Source organism: Lytechinus pictus, unplaced genomic scaffold (assembly GCF_037042905.1).
Source record: "Lytechinus pictus isolate F3 Inbred unplaced genomic scaffold, Lp3.0 scaffold_29, whole genome shotgun sequence".
Classification (NCBI taxonomy): Eukaryota; Metazoa; Echinodermata; class Echinoidea; order Temnopleuroida; family Toxopneustidae; genus Lytechinus; species Lytechinus pictus.
Window position 1 is genome coordinate 111,081 of NW_026974149.1, and position 23,298 is coordinate 134,378.

Below are 23,298 nucleotides of genomic sequence, written 5' to 3' on the forward strand. Positions count from 1 at the left end.
TTATAAGTCGTTCCCACCACTTATAAGTCGTTCCCACCACTTATAAGTCGTTCCCACCACTTATAAGTGGTTCCCACCACTTATTTATAACTACCACCTGATGGCATATAATTATGAAGAAGGGAGCAGTACGCCGCGCCCTAACTCCAGGAAGCTCCGACGCCGAAGCTCTCAAACCAAGCCTGGCGAAAATCATCGAAATCGATGGATATAGCGCCAACGTCAACAGACCTGGGTATAGGTACCCAACATTATAACAACAAGAAGAAGAAGCATGCTACTGACGATTTTCTGAGTGGGGTCGGTCATGCATGCCGAGGACGGAGACAAGTAAGACCTGGATAGATGTATTGGTACGTTTACTTTATTTTACTGCTTTTAACGTGACTACAGATCGACTATAAACCTTTATCCTATAGGCCTAGGATAGAGCGATTTATATTTAATTGAGAGTCTTCACAGTCTTGTAACGTTAGGTCTAATTAGGACTGACTTCGTTCCGACCAGGCCGGCGAAAAGGGTATCAACGGAGGGTGCCGCTGCATCCCCAGGCCGGTTAGCCATCGCCGGCGAGCTCCTCCTTCAGCGCTTAGCCATCCGAATGTATGCAGCTTGATTGTTTTAAAGCTAGCTATGGCTTGGTCTTGGCTTGAGTAGCCTTAAGGGCTTGGTGATAATGTGAAATATTGATATCAATATTTCACATTATCACCAAGCCTTGAGTGACGTAGGCCTGGCTATAGCTCTAGACACAAAAATCCGTCTGTTCTCCTCAGAGTCGGAACAGATTTTTCTGTCTAGCCTAGCCGACGCTAGTTCGGAATCGTATCTAGATTTGACCCATAACTCCGGCGTGGAGATATCCTACTAAAACATACCCAAAATCAAGAGTAGGCCCATAATAATTATTTTCTTAATTAAGAATACCTCACTAAACATTCATATACCGTGGTCATATCTACCAATCTCTTCTTAATATCATGATTAATCAACCTCGATCCATATATAGGGAGAGAGTTGGATCAAGAGATGAATCGAGAGAAGGGGGGGGGGGGCAGGGAGGGGGTCCTGTTATAACTATAACAAGTCAGACATTTCCAAAGCTTAAATAATTACACTTCCAAGTACTGTTGTGAATGTGATTGCCAGCTAGGTGAGTTTAAAAATTAACGTAAACCCACACAATATCATTTTGAAATATTACTTTTCTTAATTACATATACTGATATAGGCCTAGATCTACCTCACCTTACATTTACCTCACCTTACATTTACGTACCGTTGTTGTGTTCAGACATTGCATGGCAACCATTAATGGTAATTCAGTAGCTACCCTTGTGTAATACATTCATCACCACCTCTATTGTGTTTGTGCACATGCCTAGCATGGTCATTTCTGAATGTTAGAGATTCCAATCCTAGGCTGTGCCTGCTTGATTTGCTATCCAGATATTCTGGGAGTCTGCCATTAAACTTCTCTGCAACTGGACCTATTGAGTTTCTCTGCCTTTACTTTCAGTTACTGTACATATATATCAGTTCAAGAACCCACGATACAACAACCGTCATCATATATATCAATCTATTCTGATTATCATGGTAATCACACCATGTGAACCTATCAATATAGAGAGAGGGGTAGAGAGAAAAAAAGAGAGAGGGAGAGAGAAAGAAAGAGGGGGCTAACGGGGGGGGGGGGGGGGGGTGGCGGTGGAAAAAAAATAAGCCTTCTCATAGTAAATTTTTTTTGGGGTGCCCCCCAAAAAAAGTGTGCTCACTACCCCTGGCGCCCAAGGGGGGGGGGGGTGGCGGTGGAAAAAAAAAGTATTCTCATAGTAAAAAAATTTTCGGGTGCCCCCCCAAAAAAAAAAAAAAAAAAAAAAAAAAAAAAAAATTGTGCTCACTACCCCCCCCCCCCCCCACTAGGCCAAAAATCGGCCGGCACGATTTTTAATTTTTCGCACGAAGTCGGCCCCTTTTTAGGCCCCCTCCCTTGCCACCGGCTGGATCCGCCCCTGGGCTCAGTTAAGACAAAAAGAGAAAATAAAACTATAATGTCAGTCAGACGTATTCACAGTCGAGAAAGAGTATAGAAATGTGTTTTGCGTAGCCAGGGGGGGGGGGGATATGGATACTTTATGACAATGATAGAATGATGATCGTGGGCTGGAGGGATTATTTGCTATTGACGGGGGTCGACCCAAGTGTGTGTACACAAACATGTGGTACATAGCCTACTCACAATATCTCACATCTATTAATGTTCTTATTATAGTAGTATTCTTGTTGTTACTTTTGTTTTTTTTTATTGTCATTGCGAGTACCGGTAACTGGGCTTGAACATACAGGAAAAGTACATCTTTAATGTTCTATGTGACTATAAGAAACTTTGTTAGGATACTCACATAGCATATCAATGATGAAAGAAAATACTGCAGTTATGAAAATATTAGTGGAATATATGTGATATATCTGCTGTATAACATCCCATCCCTTCACATTCGAACCTGGTAAGGATGCATTATGCATACCCAAAACTTTTTTTCTTTTATTCATCACTTTTCATTTATTTATTTCTATTCACTTTTCTTTCCATCTGCAGTATAGTCATCATGGAGAAATTGAAATATTTCCTCAGACAGAGAGGGCTGAAGGAAGACATAATCCAGAAAATGGTTGAAGATAAGGTTAGTACCTGTACAAGAGTTGGCTGCAGAGTTTTGGGCATAACTGTAAAGAAGTGTTGCTACTTTTCTGCCGTCCAATGACAAAAGGACGCCTGGGAAGCACCCTACATTGCTTCATCTCCAAAGAAGGCAAAATGATACCATCTCATCCATCTGCTGGAAATGTGATGAAATGCTGTTGGAGAAGTGATGCTTGGGGTGCAAGTCTTGTGTCAAAGACACACAAATGCACACACACCCTAACACACCTGGACACATGTACACCCACACACACAGAAGACAAAGCACACATCTAACAAGATACTAAGGCAGGGTTTGAAGAGAGACATATACAGTTCAGTTCAACAGTTCAAATGAGGTTTTATTTCCAAAAATTCAAAACATAAAATGTCTTTTTAACAGTAATTTATGGACTAAATTTCGAATTTAAAAAATGTCTACCCCCCCCCCCCCCACTCCCCCAACAAAATTTGTAGTGAATGCTGAACTGACATCATTTGTGGCCATGCCCTTTGATAACCCAGAGGGGCACATGAGATTTGAATTTAAAAAAGGTATGAATAAAATCAATGAATTATAAATATTAAGATAAAGGGATACTTTTTATGGGAATTTAAGAAGGGGAGGGGGAGGCTTTAGACTCCTCTCTTTCTATTAATTATAAATATTATTATTATTATCATCATCATCATTATTTTTATTATCAGAAGACCTATTATCAAATATCAATATTATAATAGAAAAGTCCTAATGCACCCATTCGGCAAAACCGGTGGTGGAGGGGGGGTGGGGGCATTCCACGCAACGTGACGCGACACTACCCACCCTTTCGCACAGCACCAATTTGGAGAAGAAAAAAACAATGAGTTGTGATGGAGAAGAAAGAACTTAATTAGGAAAACTACATTTAATATTGCACCTCAAAAAAATTATTCGCAAGTCCAAAATGCGTGCTTCTGATTGGTTGAAATTGAATCTCAAGTCCAAAATGTGCGCTTCTGATTGGTTGCAGGGGGTGGTGCACAATATTGACTTTTGGGGAAGATATCCAGGTGTCTATCATATCATATTATTTTATGTTAATTCAATATTCAGTAAAGCTAAGATTTTATCTTTTTGTTTGTTCTTATTAGGTTGATGTGGAAATAATCCCATTGCTTGATGATAAGAAACATCCCAGTACATCCCAGCATATGGAGACCGGGTAGCAGTGGTAACATTTTGCAAGTGTGAATCAGGGCCATCATACTCTACTAGTTCACCAAAAGCAGCAAAGCCATCAATGGTAGACAGATTAAAAATTAAGATCAAGAAATCTCAGAAGAAAAATATTGGTAACAGGAATGCAGAAAAAGAGGAAAGGAGGGTGGAGATAGGGTGGAAAGACTTTGATGTGGCCAGTATGGAGTACAAGCAGATTCGAACATCTAAGGGTGGCGGAACGAGGCATCTAAAGTTGGGGGAAAATGCAACAGCTGGCGATGTCATCAAGGAGGGGAGGAGACTTTTCTTTCCAGATAATATGTCATTCAGAGGTCATGTGGATGATTTCTATTTCCATGTGGAAGATTTTCGAGGAAAGCTATTTTCCGAGGGTAATGTAGAAGATCTGTACCTAGAGACAGAAGTAAAAATGTTGCGGATATATATTTGCTCAAAGAAGAAGGGAAAGAGTCAAAAGACATCCAATGACACTGACGAAGACATCTCATTCTATCCTGATGAGGCAGATGAGGACTTGGATGAAACATTACCAATGATTCCGTTGACTCCGGAAACGGGTATTAGCCATACTGCCATTGAGTCAGTAATTGATCTAACCCTCTTTGAATTAGTACCACAACCAGAACAGGAGCAGGAAATGGAGTCCGATCATGAGCAACCGAGCACTAGCAATGCTCCACCCTCAAGAACTGAAGGTCTTGCTATTGAGGAACCACTACTAACACAAGGTCTACAAATTCTGGGAGAAGAGTTGGAAAAGCGTTCATTGGTAAAGCTGCACAGATGCATGGTTATAACTGAACTCCTGTGTATTTTCAAAGCACCTGATATGATGACATCCCCTCTAAAATTCGAGTTTGTGGACGAACTTGGAATTGATGCAGAAGGAGTGTCGAGAGATGTTTACACAATCTTTTGGAAACAATTTTTTGAAATGTATGCTGATGGGGAAGATTTCAGAGTTCCAGGTTTGTGCCCAGAACTAGGGCCAGAAGAGTGGAAAGCCGTTGGAAGAATCCTTGTGAAAGGATTCATAGACCACAAAATTTTCCCTCTTAGAATGGCACCAGCTTTCGTCATTGGCATGCTATTTGGTGAAGATGCAGTCCTGCCTGACACTTTGATGGAGTCTTTCAAGCTTTACCTTAATGATGGAGATCGAGCTTGTGTTCAGTCTGCACTGTCTGGAAACACAACAGAGGAAGAGCATGAAGCACTCGTTGACCTCCTTGACCGAGAAGGTGGGCATACCATACCAAAAGAAGGGGAATCGTTAGCACTTATGTTCCAGTTGGCGCACAAGGTCATCATCCAGAACGGGAGCTATGCGATGCAGTGTATGAGGGAAGTTGTGACTCCTCAGTTGTTAAGCAAGCTTCCAACCCCCTCGGTAGTTCTCAGCATATACCAAGAGCTCCAACCTACAACAAAGAAAGTCTGTGAGATCTTTTCAGCTATTCCATCCAACCAGGAAGAGTCAAACTCGGTGCGTTTCCTCATGCAGTACATTAAGGGGCAAGACAAGAAAGGATTGAAAAAAATTAATGCATTTTCTGACAGGATCTGAAGTGATGAGCGTTTCCAAAATAATGGTTCAATTCACGTCTCTAGAAGGTGCAGGCAGGCGACCAGTGGCACATACATGTGGGCCTACTCTTGAACTTCCAAGTACCTATGGAAGTTACCGGGAATTTCGCCAAGAGTGGGATTGTGTATTAGCATCAGGATATATGAACTTTGATTTTGGTTAATGGCTACTGGTTACTCGTACATTTCCTCCAGGGTACTGCACAGTTTCAAGTTTAATCTTGAATTTTGTTGCTTTATATCTTAAATTAATGCGGGAAACTGTCAAATATCGGTGTATTGGCTTTGAGAAACATGAAGGCTTACCCAAGTTCAAAGTTGACTTCCCGTACGCAGCATACATCATTAATTAAATATGCAGCATAAACATAACACTACCTGACTACATTTTGCAGAAAACCCTTTATTTTTGTCCTTTATTAAACTTCCTCAGAACAACTCATTGCTTTATGAAGATGAAAGTAGGCTGTCTTCTCTAATTGTTTACATTTATTAATTAGCTTGAAATTTGTAGGTGTGAGACATATGGCAGTGATAGCAATTGTGCATATTTGCAAAGGTTTAGTATTAAACATCTTCATGCTTCAGATATGGTGTTGAAACACCAAAAAATTATATTGAATGAATTAATATGCAGAAATCAATCTGGTATTTATACATACAATGTAGTGTATCACAAAAGTGTACTCTCAGAAAATGGCTTCCCAAGTAACTTTGGTACCAAATGTATAAACGTATTTCACCATTTCAGATAAATTTGGGTGTGCGTGATTCAGTGATGATCTCATTTTGCCCTTACATTCACTCTTTGGTGGGCATAGACGATTTTTGTGAAAGGTGAACAAATCTTCTGTGTCACTTTTGGAAAATCTGTTTACTAACATTACCATAGAGACAACCACTTCCCGCTGCATTTTTTTTCTTGCTCCGAATATGCTTTGATTGGATGAATATAGATGTATGTACATTATTCAATTTTCCTTTTAATAATGAGCTCAAATTTATCAAAATGGTATTTGACATCAGAAAGAGACAAAATTGAAAACCAATCCAAAGAAAGAAGTATGTGCAGCAATAAAGCCCCAATTTAAAATAGGTAGATTTTATGTCGATTCACTCTTAAGTAATCGAAATGAGGTATTCTACCCTATAATTAAAATGATCTGTTGTTAAAATGTACATGATACAAGGCATATCATGTTCAAAGCACTTAAAGAGAACCTTCATTCTTAATTAGATTAATGTAGGACCAATTTGGTTCACGAAGAGAGTTCAAGAGACTGTAGAATATCAATGTTTTTGTACAATGATGGTGTTAAATTCAATGACTATAATATGCCAAATGTTTTGTACATTTTGATACACTGCACTTTGTTTTGATATTGGCTCTTCTTGTCAAGATTGTCCCTTGTTTTCATTGTATAAATGGGCTTTTTTTAACATGATGTTTCTATAGAAGAGAACCCATCTTTGTTTAATTAACAAGTGAATTTTGGTTCACTGTTTTGAGTTTAAATCATATTAGACCCAGGAATTCCACAAAGAAACACAGAACAGTCATAATATGATGTTAAAACCCAAGGGGGGGGGGGGGGGGGGGGACTCAGATTTGGTTCTGATGGGAGTGTGTCGCTGAAGCCGCAAAACCCAACCCATTTTTGTCTCACCTGCATAGCAGAGTGAGACTATAGGCGCCGCTTTTCCGACGGCGGCGGCGGCGGCGTCAACACCAAATCTTAACCTGAGGTTAAGTTTTTGAAATGACAGCATAACTTAATATGTATATGGACCTAGTTCATGAAACTTGGCCATAAGGTTAATCAAGTATTACTAAACATCCAGCATGAGTTTCACGTCACATGACCAAGGTCAATGGTCATTTAGGGTCAATGAACTTAGACCATGTTGGGGGAATCAACATCAAAATCTTAACCTAAGGTTAAGTTTTTGAAATGTCATCATAACTTAGAAAATATATGGACCTAGTTCATGAAACGTATACATAAGGTTAATCAAGTATCACTGAACATCCTGCATGAGTTTCACGTCACATGACCAAGGTCAATGGTCATTTAGGGTCAATGAACTTTGGCCGAATTGGGGGTATCTGTAGATTTACCATCATAACTTTAAAAGTTTATGGATCTGATTCATGAAACTTGGACATAATAGTAATCAAGTATTACTGAACATCCTGTGCAAGTTTCAGGTCACATGATCAAGTTCAACGGTCATTTAGGGTCAATGAACTTTGGTCAAATTGGGGTATTTGTTGAATTACCGCCATAACTTTGAAAGTGTGTTGGTCTAGTTCATAAAACTTGGACATAAGAGTAATGAAGTATCACTGAACATCCTTTGCGCATTTTAGGTCACATGACCAAGGTCAAAGGTCAATGAACTTTGGCCATAATGGGGGTATCTGTTGAATTACCATCATAACTTGGAAAGTTGATGGATCTTTCTCTTGAAACTTGGACATAAGAGTAATCAAGTATCACTGAACATCCTGTACGAGTTTCAGGTCACATGATCAAGGTCAAAGGTCATGTAAGGTCAATGAACTTTGGCCACGTTGGGGGTATATGTTGAATTACCATCATATCTCTATAAGTGTATGGGTCTAGTTCATAAAACGTAGAAATAAGAGTAACCAAGTATCACTGAACATCTTGTGCGAGTTATAGTAGTTTTCAAAATCAGCACTGCTGCTATATTGAATCGCGTGATGCAGGTGAGACGGCCAGAGGCATTCCACTTGTTAAGGTTCATTTTGGCGGAGAAGGGAACCCATTATTAGGGGTTTTATTAAGAATAATTACCTTTTTGTGCAATTTATCGACGAAATGGGCAAAAATATATAGTATAATTTTTTGGGCCAAAAAGTCGCCCATTAGAGCGTCACACTCCTGTTCTGTGTATACCTTACTAGGCATGTACCCTCTCCCCCCCCCCCCCGGTGTTCAAGGATATTGGATTAAGTGGGTTTATGAAGTGACATGAAAAGAACATTCAGGGTGGTGTGTTTTAATGTTGGACCCAAGGATATACATGTATCGTGAAGATCCAAGAGAACCTTCATGCCATGTTTTATTCGGATCAAATGGGTTTAATATGGTGTTGTGTTTTCATGTTATTGGTCCAAGGCATATAATGAAGAACCAAGAGAACCTTCAATTCGTTTACTTTACGGTATATTATTGGAAAAAGTTAGTTAAAGAAGCATTGACCCGTTGAAGACGAGCTTATTTTGCTATAACACACATTTCCCGTAGACCCCAGCCGGAGTATAATCAGGACTAGTCTTCAACGGGTTATTAGGACTTTCATTTTGTTGTGTTTTGACTATCTACCAACCTTGCAAATAACCATGAACATGGTAGGTAGGCGTATTGCTTTGAGAACAGTTATGGTGTTGTGTTTTAATGTTGTTTGGTTAAGGCATATCATAAAGTACCAAGAGAATCCTTCATGTTGTTAATTTTAACTGGACCAAATGACCATAGTGAAAGAACGTTTATGGCGTTTTTGTGTTTTATTGTTATTGGTCCAAGGCATATTATAAAAAACCAGAGAATTTTCTTTTGTTTACTTAAATATGTTATTGGAACAAGTTGGTTTAAGAAGAATTAATGATACGACTTTCATTTTGCTGTGTTTCACTATCTACCAATCTTGAAAATAACCATGTACATTGTCCCACTTGCAGATTCCATTGAATGTGTGTTTTTGGTAACATACATGTACTTGTAGGGCTCCACAGTCCACAGTAAATTTGTTTGGTTCAGTGCCACTTTCCATATAGGGTCAATATATGTTTTTTGTTTTAAACTTAGGGGCCTTAATTAGATGGTCACAAGTAACGCATACCCACAGCTGCTGGCCCATGCAGTGCCATAATGCTACTGAGTCCATGAGTCCGAGTTGTATGTATAACACATAGAACATCAAAGGCAAGTCTGGAAGATAATCAAGTTGATTTAATTACATGTAGTAATATGACATGAACAGAACAATTACAATATGTCCAAGGCGAACAAAGCAGTAAGAAAGTTGAGTATGAAAAACTTCAATAAAATGCTTAAGATGCCTACAGAGTGCCTATGTAGTCCTTATAGATTTTGTACCGAGATCTGTGTCAATCTTTTTTTCTACTTTCAATAAAAAGTTACAAGAAATCAATACTTGTCCATCACTTTGAAATGTAAACCTCCATTGACTCATTGCTGAATTATTTTAGTTCGACCTCGGTTATCTGGTCGGGACCGGCCTTCATCCAGATAATTGATTTGGCCATATATGAGAGACAAGTCCTAGACAACATGTCTCTATATAGAGCATATCCTATTACTTAATTAAACTGGTATATGAACAAACTTATACATTTAAATGGCAAGCTTTTGTTCCAGACTTGTTTCATTTTGTTTGTACAAAATTTAAATAAAACAAAGTAAGAAACTTTCCCTCAATCTTGAAGCAAAGAGTGAGGAAAAAAAATTCCTTGCCAGATAGTGGCCAGATAATCTAGGTCAAACTGTGTACAAAACCAATGATTGGCGAGAAGGCAATTAGACTATGCTTATTTCCTTAAGAAGAACAAAAAGGAAAAACTTAAAACACACCCACATGAACAGGCATTGTTTGTATTCCTTGGTTAAGTTGGTTTGAACCTATAGCTGCTGCACCTTCAGACAGAATTAATTGTTAAGCAAGTGTGTTATCTCACGTCGAAGAGCTACATAAAGAAGTCGAGCACCGTGTCGGTCTCTTGGATACTCGTACCCAACTTCATTCATCACGATGCAACAGAGTTCAAAGATGTCTTCATCACATGGTATTGTTTTTCTGAAAACACATTCCTCTTTGCATGCTTGCATACGTTCCTGGCTCACACCATGCAGATAATCTCTTGTAGTGTACAAAGACGGCAAGTTGAACATGATGTTTGGGCGGCCGCTAGGAGCTTGGACGTTCCTCGATGGTCTAATGAGATGCCGATCCCATACATCTACCACTTCATCAAGCTCAGCCTGCAATTGAGATGGGAAAGAGATAAAACGGCGTCATTTAATATTTTAAGCATAAACCAGTATACCGTCAACAAAAGACACAAGGGAGGAAACATGAAATTTAAAATGTAAAATGTTTGGCAATATTCTATTCGGCACTGAAGCATGATTAAACATCTATGGCTTCGGTTACTAAATGCTATATTAAATCAGGCCCCTGAGAGCAGCACCCCTGACCCTTTGGAGGGGGGGGGGGGCAAAGCTACCCTGCAAAAACGCCCCAACTTTTTTTTACATTGATCCTTTTGAAAGTTTGATCAATATCCAACTTCGTTACTTCTTGGGGATCGACATTCTCAAATGTCCAGAACCAGATCCTTGCGCTGCTTCAATTCATTTGCAGTGCGAACAAAAAAGTTGATCACTGTAAAAGAACAATTAAAGGCCTAGATCTATATGATATTATAAAGTAAAGTTAAAGATTTTCTTCTAATCTTAATTTCTGATTCTTAATTTTGGTCGATGGTCATGCAAATCTAAAATGGAGGTAAAAATTGCCATTGCTCTTACCTGGATAAGATGTAAGAAACAAAACCGTAGGAGATTGACATCTACGAAATTGCCAATGAAATCACCGTCATCTTGCAAATCGCGAAAAAAATAGATCCAAAATTCCATGCACTCCCTTCGAAGGAAGGACCACCAGTACTCGATCCTTTGATTGGCGGTGCTTGGACCTTCTAGATAACTGCGAATGCCCGCCATGCCATCTTCGTCGTCCTCACGGAAGAACCTTTGAAAGTCACGCACATATCCATTCTCGGTACCTAGATCCCCACGTACAACAGATGGACATCCTCCGATGTCTGACACCTTTTCTATGTAGTACCCTCCAATCACCTTCGGGTCTGATGAAGTGTGGTAGGCGTTCATCCACATTATTTTCCTGGAAAACCCATCGATGCAGCCATTAATGCATATTCCAAATGCTTTCAGTTTGTCGTAGCTGTCCAGATGCCACAAAAAGTTTGGCCCTTTGGATGAATACTGACGTCGCCTCAGTCTTCTCCTTCTCCTCTGAGTTGTCCCTTCTGGGTCGACAACTCCAAGGATTATCCTTACATCTTCCTTTTTACAATTGATATGATGTGCCCGACATTTTTCAAACATCCATCGGTAGCCATGCAGACGACCCGATCCCTCGACCTGCTTTAGAATAAAGTCTACAACCTCACCGATGTCACTGTAGTTTTTTCTCCTTGACAGGCCATGCTGTCTGAGCAGCCTTTTCAAATGACGGAAAGAAATTACAATTCCACACTCTGTGGCAAGAATCGTAACTATGTCTTTGTACATGAGTCCCATTTCAAAGCATATCTTTATCACTGCATTTCGTTCTTGCTCTCGTTCATCCATTTTTGGCTAAAATGGTCAGAACAAAGTCAGTAGTTTAAAAGAAGATGACTCTGAATCGACTCTAAATCGCTCTAGCATAGGCCTTACGAAGAATTTAGTCCAGACGCAGTAAACGAATTATAAGTGGTGGGAACGACTTATAAGTGGTGGGAACGACTTATAAGTGGTGGGAGCGACTTATAAGTGGTGGTAACGACTTATAAGTGGTGGGAACGACTTATAAGTGGTGGGGACGACTTATAAGTGGTGGGAACGACTTATAAGTGGTGGGAACGACTTATAAGTGGTGGGAACGACTTATAAGTGGTGGGAACGACTTATAAGTGGTGGGAACGACTTATAAGTGGTGGGAACGACTTATAAGTGGTGGGAACGACTTATAAGTGGTGGGAACGACTTATAAGTGGTGGGAACGACTTATAAGTGGTGGGAACGACTTATAGGTGGTGGTAACGACTTATAAGTGGTGGGAACGACTTACTAAAAAAAAATGTTCATGCATGTCCCCTCTCGGGCTCCGTATTATTACGTTTGTGGGCGATCAAAAATTATTACATTTGTGGGTAAAGTGCATTATTACATTTGTGGGTAAAATTATTACATTTGTGGGTAAAGTGTTATTACATTTGTGGGCGTTATTACATTTGTGGGCGTTATTACATTTGTGGGTGCAACAGGGGCCACGGGCCGGCTGTGGCCCCCCCCCCTGGATCCGCCAGTGCTTTCTACCTAAACTTATGACTTGAATTGAAAACAAAAAACTGGAGAGAAAGGGGATTTCCCCCTAATCAGCCTCGTACATGACTATTCAAATAAATAGCTGGAAAGTCAAGATGACTTTCCAGCGAATGTGCTTTTATGAAATGCAAAGTTGCTAGCATAGCAAGTTGCTAGCATAGCAAGCAAAAGCTGCTATCATAGCAAGTTGCTATGATAGCAACTCTTTATGAAATGGGCCCCAGGGCCCGTATTCCATAAACAAGATAAGCTTTTTGCTTAAGTCTTAGCAATTTGTCTTAGCATTTTGCTTGTCTAAGAAATCTTCCCTAAGGATATTCTATAAACTTTAAGACATTTGTCTCAAGTCAGACGATATGGCTAAGCCAAAGTCTCAAAGTCAAATTCTATGACCTTCTAAACTGCTGCAGGGGTGACTGCAACAAAATAGCAAAAATGTCATTGAAGTTGTTTTTTCTTAACAAGTTTGATTTTATTGAAACTAATTACAACTATTGTAGTAAAAGAAGAGCATTCATCACCCATATATGGTAAGAATTCTTTATTCAGAGTATTCTATATTTTGTTAATTACCAAAACATTTCAATCCCAAACCGAGTGACTTGCACAGTTTTTTATGTATCAGTCCCATTCATTACTTTTCATGTATTGTTTGTCAAAATCTAAATGGGATAGGGTAGATTCCTCTCGACATCTTTATTCTACTTCAGTTGAAGTAGACCTAGGGTCTAAGGGAAAACATTTGTAACTTTTGAGACTAGTCTTGGGTCTAACATTAGGCCTAGATCTAGCCTAGGCCCAATATCTACAACTAATATCCGTCTGTTTGGAGGAGAATTGAACATTGTTTTTACTTTTTACTTTCCTGAAGGCTGAAGCAAAACGTAACTTTGTTAGTCTAGTGCCGTAGTGGAGCAACTGAGACTGAAGCTACATACTAGGCCTAGATCTAACGATAGACCTATATTAGTATTGGTCTAGGCCTAGAACATGCAGGACTTAGCCTGGCTTAGCCTTAAGACAGGGATAGATCTATCTAGATCTACATGTAGGTCTAGAATAGATCTGACTTAGACCAAAAGCTTCAGTCTCCGACTGTATTTTGGTTGTTCCGCTATTTTAGTATTACGAGTACGACACTAAACAGTCTAACGTTACGTTGGCCTAGTCTCACCAATGTGATATGACAGTAAATGTCAGAAACTTTTAAATAAATCCCCAGAAACGACGGTTATTCCTGTCAACAGTGCTAGATATATCGCTATGCATTGCTTGCCAACTATGCCTAAACTCTAAAGTAAGATCTAGTCCTAGTAGTAGTCTAGACATCTATCTAGATCTAGGCCTACTCCTGCTTTAGGTCCATCTGTTTGTTTGGAGTTTTTATTTTATACATTTTGAGGACTTGTTTAGATCTAGGTTTCCAGGACTAGAAAACAGGCCTAAACATAGACCAACACTGGCAACAGCTCAGTCTAGACTAGGGCCTAGATTTATATAAGAATTTAGATCTAGGGCCTAGGCGGCCTAGCCTGTGCTTTCTTCTATTCATTCTAGATTTTATTTCTAGCCTATCCGGTAGCCCTAACGTTAGGACTGGCTGAACTAGTCTACTGTTTGATCTAGAAATCTCTAACCTAGGCCTAGATCTAGACTAAATGACTTACTCACTTAGACTAAAAGTTAGACCCTATCTAGATCTAGAACTATACCAATCTAGGTGTACATAGGGTCATAGTAATAGGTGTAGATCTAGAGACTTGTAGACTCTATCTCAATGTAGATTCTAGATCTAAAAATAGTAAATGTAGGCTAGATCTAGTCTAGTTCTACTCATCTAACGTTAGGCCTGAGAAAGGAAGTAGGCTAGGGATCTAGCATTGGGTTATTTCTAGGACTAAAGAATCTTGATCTAGGCTTAGATCTAAACTAGGGGCTGTAGTTCGAAATCTTGAGGTCTAGCCCCCCCCCAAAAAAAAAAAAAAAAAAAAAAAAAACTAGAACTAAGCCCTCAGCTACATGTAGTTCTCTATGTAGCCAAACAAAAGTTAGCATTGACCATCGTCTTAATCTTTTTTGGCGTATACATGTAGTTATCATACAAACACATATTTTGATGAATGAGAAAATGTGTCTTGCAGATTATTTTAGCTCAAAACCTACATTTCATGGACATATAGGCCAATGTCATAAAATGAAGAAGTATAGTTCAATACACATCATGCTGTTTACACATTTATTGATCTGATATGCTGTTACCATGGCAACACATTTTCCAATATATGTCTTGCAGATCTACACCTCAAAATCAATGTGTGAGCCAACTTTTATAAGAATGGGTAAAACTAATAAAGGGATTCAAACCACAAGATTTTCACCTAATTTCTTTATATAATATGTTGTTACCATAGCAACACGAATTCTGATACAGGCAAAAGTATATCTTAGACATCTTCAACTCAAGACTATTGTGTGCGCCAACATTTTAGGAGAATTGACCAGTTGAAAACTGATAAAGTAATTCAAATTACAAGATTTTCATCTAGTTTTTGTTATTTTATTTGTTGCCATGGCAACGCAATTTTTTATAAAGGCATAAAATATACTTTGCACATCTTCACATCAAGACTAACGTTTGTGCCACATTTCATGAGAATTGATTAAAAACTGAAGAAGTCGTTGGAACTGCAAGATTTTTACATAATTTTTGCCCTAATATACCGTTACCATGGCAACACAATTTCCGACACATGCGAAAATGTGTCTTGCACATCTTTACCTCAAGACTTATGTCTGTGGCAAACATGAGAAGTGGTTGAAATATTGTAAACTTGTTAAAACCACAAATTTTTCACCTAATTTTCGTTATTTAATATGTTGTTACCATGGCAACGCAATTTTTGTATATAGGCATAAAATATGTTTAGCACATCTTCACATCAAGACTAATGTTTGTGCCACATTTCATGAGAATTGGTTAAAAACTGAGGAAGTAGTTGGAATAGCAAGATTTATACATAATTTTTGCCATAATATACTGTTACCATGGCAACACAATTTCCGACACATGCAAAATTGTGTCTTGCACATCTTTTCCTCAAATCCAATGTGTGAGCCAACTTTCATGAGAATTGGTAGAAAACCGATGAAGTAATTTAAATTTTAAATTTTGGCCATAATATACTGTTACCATGGCAACACAATTTCTGAAAAAGCAAAAAAAAAAATTCTTACACCTCCTTACCTTAAGACCAATATGTGTTCCAAATTTCATGAAAATTGGTTAAAAACTGAGGAAGTAGCTCGAAATGCAATCTAGGTATAAATTCTAAAAAAAAATTGGCCATGATTTGTTGGATTTAAACGTTGTCTTAAAGCAATTAAGACAACTCACAACTGTCTTAAAGTTAGGGCAAAATTCTTAGCCATGTATAATTTATGAAATACAGACTCTGCATATTTAAGAAAAGTTACTTAGCCATTCATCCTAAATCTGTCTTAGTCGCGCAAAAATTCTTAGCCAAATTCTTAGACAAAATTCTTAGCCAATTCTTTATGGAATACGCGTTTTGGCTAAGAATTTTGTCTTAGACAGAAAACTAAGACAAAATGCTTAGATTTTTGACTTAAGCATGCTTATCTCGTTTATGGAATACGGGCCCAGGTCTATTCAATTTCTTCATCCTGCTATGTAAGGCAAGCTTACGTAATACCTTGCTTTGAAATTTGCCTATCATAATGAAAGAAATGAAAGGTCATTTGACTAAAATTGTCCATGAGTAACTACAAACTGGTCTATTGTAATAGGTCCATGATATAGCACAAAAGTGCAAAGTCTTTTTTCCAGACCCGGTTAATAAAAAATTATAATATAAGTCCAAAGTCTTTTTTTCCAGACCCGGTTGTTTAAAAAATTATGATATAATTCCAAAGTCTTTTTTCCAGACCCGGTTGTTTAAAAAATTATAATATAAGTCCAAAGTCTTTTTTCCAGACCCAGTTATTTCAAAAATTATAATATAAGTCCAAAGTCTTTTTTCCAGACCGGGTTAATAAAAAATTATAATGTAAGTCCAAAGTCTTTTTTCCAGACCTGGTTGTTTCCAAAATTATAATATAAGTCCAAAGTCTTTTTTCCAGACCCGGTTGTTTCAAAAATTATAATATAAGTCCAAAGTCTTTTTTTCCAGACCCGGTTGTTTCCAAAATTATGATATAGTTCCAAAGTCTTTTTTCCAGACCCGGTTGTTAAAAAAATTATAATATAAGTCCAAAGTCTTTTTTCCAGACCCAGTTATTTCAAAAATGATAATATAAGTCCAAAGTCTTTTTTCAGACCCGGTTGTTAAAAAAATGATAATATAAGTTCAAAGTCTTTTTTCCAGACCCCGTTGTTTAAAAAAATTATAATATAAGTCCAAAGTCTTTTTTCCAGACCCGGTTGTTTAAAAAAATTATAATATAAGTCCAAAGTCTTTTTTCCAGACCCGGTTGTTTCAAAAATTATAATATAACTTGTGGAATAAATGTCTTGTTGTGGTTTTAACTTATACAGCGCGTATCGTGAAAATATGCGCAAAGAGTAAATTGAGAATCAAGTGTAGCGTTTTCTCCAGACCCAGTCACTTAAAATTAAAAACTAAATCCCTATAGTAATGCGTTCATATAGCATAAAAGTTTAAAGTCTTTTTTCCGGACCCGGTTAATTCAAAAATTTTAAAATAAGTCCAAAATCTTTTTTCCAGACCCGGTTGTTTCAAAAATTATAATGTAAGTCCAAACTAAGATACGATAATGCTATTCCAGTGGAATAAAAATGAGAATCGAGCTTAGTCTTTTCTCCAGACCCAGATAATTAAAGCTGGTGGAATAAATGTCTTCGTCATTTTTATAAATTATACGGCGCGTATTGTTTATATATGCGCTATGAGTAATTTTAGAACCAAGCGTAGTCTTTTCTCCAAACCCGGTTACTTAAAACTAAAAACTAAAACCCTATAGTAATGCGTTCATATAGCACAAAAGTGCAAAGTCTTTTTTCCAGACCCGGTTAATTAAAAAATTATAATAAAAGTCAGTCTTTTTTCGAGACCTGTTTGAGTAAAAAATATAATATAAGTCTTAAGCCTTTTTTCCAGACCCGGTTGTTAAAAAAATTATACTATAAGTCCAAAGTCTTTTTTCCAGACCCGGTTATTTCAAAAATCATAATATAAGTCCAAACTAAGATACCATAATGATATTCCAGTGGAATAAAAATGAAAATTGAGCTTAGTCTTTTCTCTAAACCCTGTTATTCCAGAATTATAAATAAAAAATCAACAACAAAAACAGTATAAAGACTCCATAATCTTGTTAATGATGGATAACATGGACATATAGAGTAGTCTTTCAGCCAGACCCAGTTATTTTTTTTCAAAATATCGCAAATAGTAATAATAAAAACAACAAATCTAAGACCAAGCAATCGTTCAACCTAAGAACCTGTTTTGAAAAGAGGTTAAGAACGTTGTCTTTATTCCAGACCTAATCATTGAAAATATTACCCAAAAAAAATCTTCTAACGTAAGACCCTATCATATTCTTATTCTTGTGGAATAAGACGAGATTCAAAACGTTCTCTTTCCTCCAGACCCAGTTATTTAAAAAATGAAGTTTAAAAATACTTCAAATCTAAGACAAATTTTCAAAAATTACACCCAGAAAAAAAATGTCTTTACCCCACACCCATTTTTTTTTAAATAATACTAAGACCCCTACAAAACAATGTAATAATGCATGGGTAAAGCAATCATCTCTTCTCAAGACTTGGTTATTATTTGAAAAAATAAAATAGTTTTTACAAATATTCTAAAACGAATACCCAATAATATAATTACTGTGGAATAACATGAAGATCGATTGTAGAATTTCCTCCAGACACAGTTATTTCAAGAATAAATAAGCAATAAAAAACCCAAACCCCCAACAACGAATCTAAGAACCATCAATCCTCCAAATTAAGACCATGTAAAAAAGCTGTTGTTGTTGTTGTTGTTTTAGCTTATACGGCGCGTGTCATTCAGTAGTGAATATTTGCGCCAAATATTTCAAAAATCATAATATAAGTCCAAACTAAGATACCATAATGATATTCCAGTGGAATAAAAATGAAAATTGAGCTTAGTCTTTTCTCTAAACCCTGTTATTCCAAAATTATAAATAAAAATTCAACAACAAAAACAGTATAAAGACTCCATAATCTTGTTAATGATGGATAACATGGACATATAGAGTAGTCTTTCAGCCAGACCCAGTTATTTAAAAAACAGCACATATTTAGACCGTTGTCTTTATTCCAGACCCAGTCATTTAAAAAATGATTTAAACAATCTTAAAAACATAAAACTTTGTCATATTCTAATTCCTGTGGAATAACCCGAGTATTATGATTAGTTTTTCTTCTAGACCCGGTTATTTAAAAGATAAACAATCATTGAAAAAATCTAGGCTTTACCCCACACCTAGTTCTCTTAGAAATACAAATTAAGCCAAACTATAAAAATCATGTGATAACGCATACCACAAAGACGACAAATTAATCATAGGCGTAAATATTCATATGATACGCGCCTTAAAATCCAAAATAACAACAACAATGTTTTTCTACATCAATGATATTGTGGGATCTTTACGGATACTGTTTGTTTGTTTTTATTGTTTCTTATAATTTCCTATTTTGAAATAACTGGGTCTGGAGCAAAGACTACACCATATTTCCATGCTATCCCATGTTGATAAGATTGCAGGGTCTTTGTTTTGTTGTTGTTGTTGTGTTTTTTAATGATTTTTATTACTGGGTCTTGAGAAAAGACCACGCTCTATTTCCATCTTATTCAACATGAATAGGATCGTGGGTCGTTGTTTTTTATTATTATTATTGATTAATTATTATTATTATTCATTTGTTATTTGAAAGATCTGGGTCTGGATGAAAGACTACGCTATATTCCCATGTTATTTAATATTAATAAGATAGTGGGGGTCTTTGTTTCTTGTTGACTCTTTAAAAAATGATTTGTAATTTTGAAATAAGTGGGTCTGGAGGAAAGACTACGCTATAGTTCCATGTTATTCAACATCAGTAAGACTGTGGGGCCTTTGTTTTATTATTATTATATATCTTTTCTATGATTTGTTATTTTAAAATAACTGGGTCTTGAAAAAAGACTACTTTATATTTTCAAGTTATTCAACATCAATGAGATAGTGGGGTCTTTGTTAAAAGTGTTCTTTATGATATGTAATTGTGAAATAACCGGGGCTGGAACAAAGACTACACCATATTTCGATACTAACTGGGCATTGTGGCGTGTGCCTGTAATCCAAGCTATGTGGGGAAGTTTCAAATTGATGCAGAGGTTCGAGGTTGGAGCCCTGGTCACGTGTTTCGGATGGTGACGTTAAAGGTCGGTCCCAGGCGTAAATAATCATATCTGATTGATACACGTCTGACAAAACTCAAATACTCACACGCTATTCAATGTTGAAAAGATTGCGGGGTCTGTTTTTGGTTGTTGTTGTTCTTTTGTTTTTGAATGATTTTTTTTATAACTGGGTCTGGAGGAAAGACTATGCTATATTTACATTTTGTTCAACCTTAATAAAATCGTGGGGTCTTTGTTTTTTTTTTTATTATTTATTATTTGCTATTTGAAATATTTGGGTCTGGAGCAAAGACTACGCTAAACTTCTATGTTATTCAACAATAAGAAGAATTAATTTTGGGATCTTTATTTGGAAGATTGTTTAAATGTTTTATATAACCGGGTCTAGAGAAAAAAGACTGTGACGTTGCACTATATGAACGCATTACTATAGGGTTTTATTTTAGAACAGATTTGCCAAAAAATCCCCTCAAATTTTCTAACATATGTGGGTAAAGTCAATATTACATTTGTGGGCGATCAAAAATTATTACATATGTGGGTAAAGTGCATTAGTACATTTGTGGGGTGAAATTATTACATTTGTGGGTAAAGGGTTTTAGTTTTTAGTTTTAAGTAACTGGGTATGGAGAAAACACTACGCTTGATTCTCAATTTACTCTAGCGCTTATATTCACAATAAGCGCCGTATAAGTTAAAACAACAACAAAGACATTAATTCCACCAGTTTTGATTAACTGGGTCTGGAGAAAAGACTAAGCTCGATTTTCATTTCCATTCTACTGGAATATCATTATCGTATCTTAGTTTGGACTTATATTATAATTTTTGAAATAACTGGGTCTGGAAAAAAGACTTTGGACTTATAATATAATTTTTGGAACAACCGGGTCTAGAAAAAAGACTTTGGACTTACATTATAATTTTTTAAACAACCGGGTCTGGAAAAAAGACTTTGGACGATTATTAGAATTTTTTAAACAACCGGGTCTGGAAAAAAGACTTTGGACGAATATTTAAATTTTTTAAACAACCGGGTCTGGAAAAAAGACTTTGGACGAATATTATAATTTTTTTATCAACTTTGGACTTATATTATGAATTTTTAAACATCCGGGTCTGGAAAAAAAACTTTGGACTTATATTATAATTTTTGAAACAACCGGGTCTGGAAAAAAGACTTTGGACTTTTATCATAATTTTTGAAACAACCGGGTCAGGAAAAAAGACTTTGGACTTTTATTGTAATTTTTTAAACAACCGTGTCTGGAAAAAAGACTTTGGACTTATATTATAATTTTTCAAACAACCGAGTCTGGAAAAAAGACTTTTGACTTATATTATAATTTTTTTAACAACCGGGTCTGGAAAAAGACTTTGGACTTATATTATAATCTTTTAATCAACCGGGTCTGGCAAAAAGGCTTTAGACTTATATTATAATTTTTGAAATAACCGGGTCTGGAAAAAGACTTTGGACTTATACTTTAATTTTTTAAACAACTGGGTCTGGAAAAAAGACTTTGGACTTTTATCATAATTGTTTAAACAACCGGGTCTGGAAAAAAGACTTTGGACTTATATTATATTTTTTATTAACCGGGTCTGGAAAAAAGACTTTGCACTTTTGTGCTATATCATGGACCTATTACAATAGGTCAATCGCTATATGAACGCATTACTACAGGATTTTAGTTTAGAACGGATTCGCCAAAAATCCCTTCAAATTTATTACATTTGTGGGTAAAGTCATTATTACATTTGTGGGCGATCAAAAATTATTACATTTGTGGGTAAAGTGCATTATTACATTTGTGGGCGAAATTATTACATTTGTGGGTAAAGTGTTATTACATTTGTGGGCGTTATTACATTTGTGGGTAAAGTGTTATTACATTTGTGGGCGTTATTACATTTGTGGGCGATTATTACATTTGTGGGTGTAACACCCCCCCCCCCCCTTTGAGAAGCCAAATTAATAATTTGTAATGTAAAAATGCAATGAAAAAGACGTCCCCTCTTTTGAACGTGAAGATCTTCTTTTTTTTTTTTGGGGGGGGGGGGGTTGTCACATTTTTTCGCGGACGAAATATCCTCCAAAAATGTGCCCCCCTTTTGGAAAATCCTAGGTACGCCAGTGCATCAGTGGCGTAGCTACGGTGGGGGGGGGGGGGGGACCTGGGGGCACGTGCCCCCCTCCTTGAGATTTGGTGTGCCCCCCGAGAAAAAAATTGGCAGAGCAAAACAAAAGGGAGAAAAAAGAAAAGAAAAGGGAAAAGAAGAATAAAGACAGAAGAAAAAAAAAAGGAAAATAAGGGGAGGAAGGCGAATGAATGAAATAATGTGAGGGTAAGACTTGAAAAAAAAAATCTTTCATGTTACTATATGAAATTTTTGCTTGTGCTTCGCGCCAGAATTGCCTGTTCGATGAGATTCATATTTTGCTCAATAGGCTGATATGGAGCAAGTTTTGAAGTCAATATACAAAACATATTTTAGCTCGGACTTCGTTCGAGCATTTTTCATTTTTCATTTACAAATTTAAGTGCTCTGTAAAATGTCCGTTTTATGGTCTACATATCAGCATTTTAAGCTCACGCTGCGTGGTCACATTGTTTTATTTACCAAGTTCATAATGCCTGTGTATTCCATAATGTTCTAAGTCTAAATCTAAAACATGCGCGATAGCCTGCATGTTCTTTATTTTAAATGTACTTAAATTATCAAGTTTCACATCAGGATATTCACGATCGCATTATTAATGATACCCAATTAACTATATCCTATTTATGATTACAAAAATGAATAGTGTCCTGCTTTTAGGTCTAAAATCTCAATTTCCTTCCTCTCGCGCTTCGCGCTCGCATCAATTGTTTAGTTACAAACCTATCCCATTTATTAATATTAAAAGTGCTTAGAATGACAATTTTTTAGGTCGGAATGTCAAAAATTGCTCGCGCTTCGCGCTCGCATTATTGAAATATATACCGTCTTCGTGGGTAACTGAAAGCAGTCCTTAACAGGTCCCTGTTCGATAATGCTAGAACAGTTAATACAAATTTCTGCTGGTGCTTGGCGTTTGCAGTAACCATCTAGTTACATACGAATCTTGTTTAGGATCACACATACCATTGCCCATAATATTAAAAAAAAAATCGCTCGCGCTTCGTGCTCACACTTTTTATAAGGCTTATGAGATTAGTTCATGTT

At 36.9% G+C, this 23,298-nt stretch overlaps 2 protein-coding genes across 2 annotated transcripts; one reads left to right on the forward strand and one right to left on the reverse strand.

Moving 5' to 3' along the window:
• Positions 1 to 243: 243 nt before the first annotated feature.
• LOC135158083 (uncharacterized) lies at positions 244 to 6,621 on the forward strand. The gene is made up of 3 exons (XM_064115368.1): positions 244 to 353; positions 2,603 to 2,687; positions 3,821 to 6,621. Exon 3 carries the CDS (start codon positions 3,970 to 3,972, stop codon positions 5,476 to 5,478), a length of 1,509 nt encoding a protein of 502 aa, XP_063971438.1. The 5' UTR covers positions 244 to 353; positions 2,603 to 2,687; positions 3,821 to 3,969; the 3' UTR covers positions 5,479 to 6,621.
• A 2,837-nt stretch (positions 6,622 to 9,458) lies between these two features.
• On the reverse strand, positions 9,459 to 11,914 carry LOC135158084 (uncharacterized). Its single transcript, XM_064115369.1, has 2 exons — positions 11,078 to 11,914; positions 9,459 to 10,528 (listed from the first exon to the last, which is right to left on the reverse strand). Exons 1-2 carry the CDS (start codon positions 11,870 to 11,872, stop codon positions 10,196 to 10,198), a joined length of 1,128 nt encoding a protein of 375 aa, XP_063971439.1. The 5' UTR covers positions 11,873 to 11,914; the 3' UTR covers positions 9,459 to 10,195.
• Between the last annotated feature and the right edge of the window lie 11,384 nt (positions 11,915 to 23,298).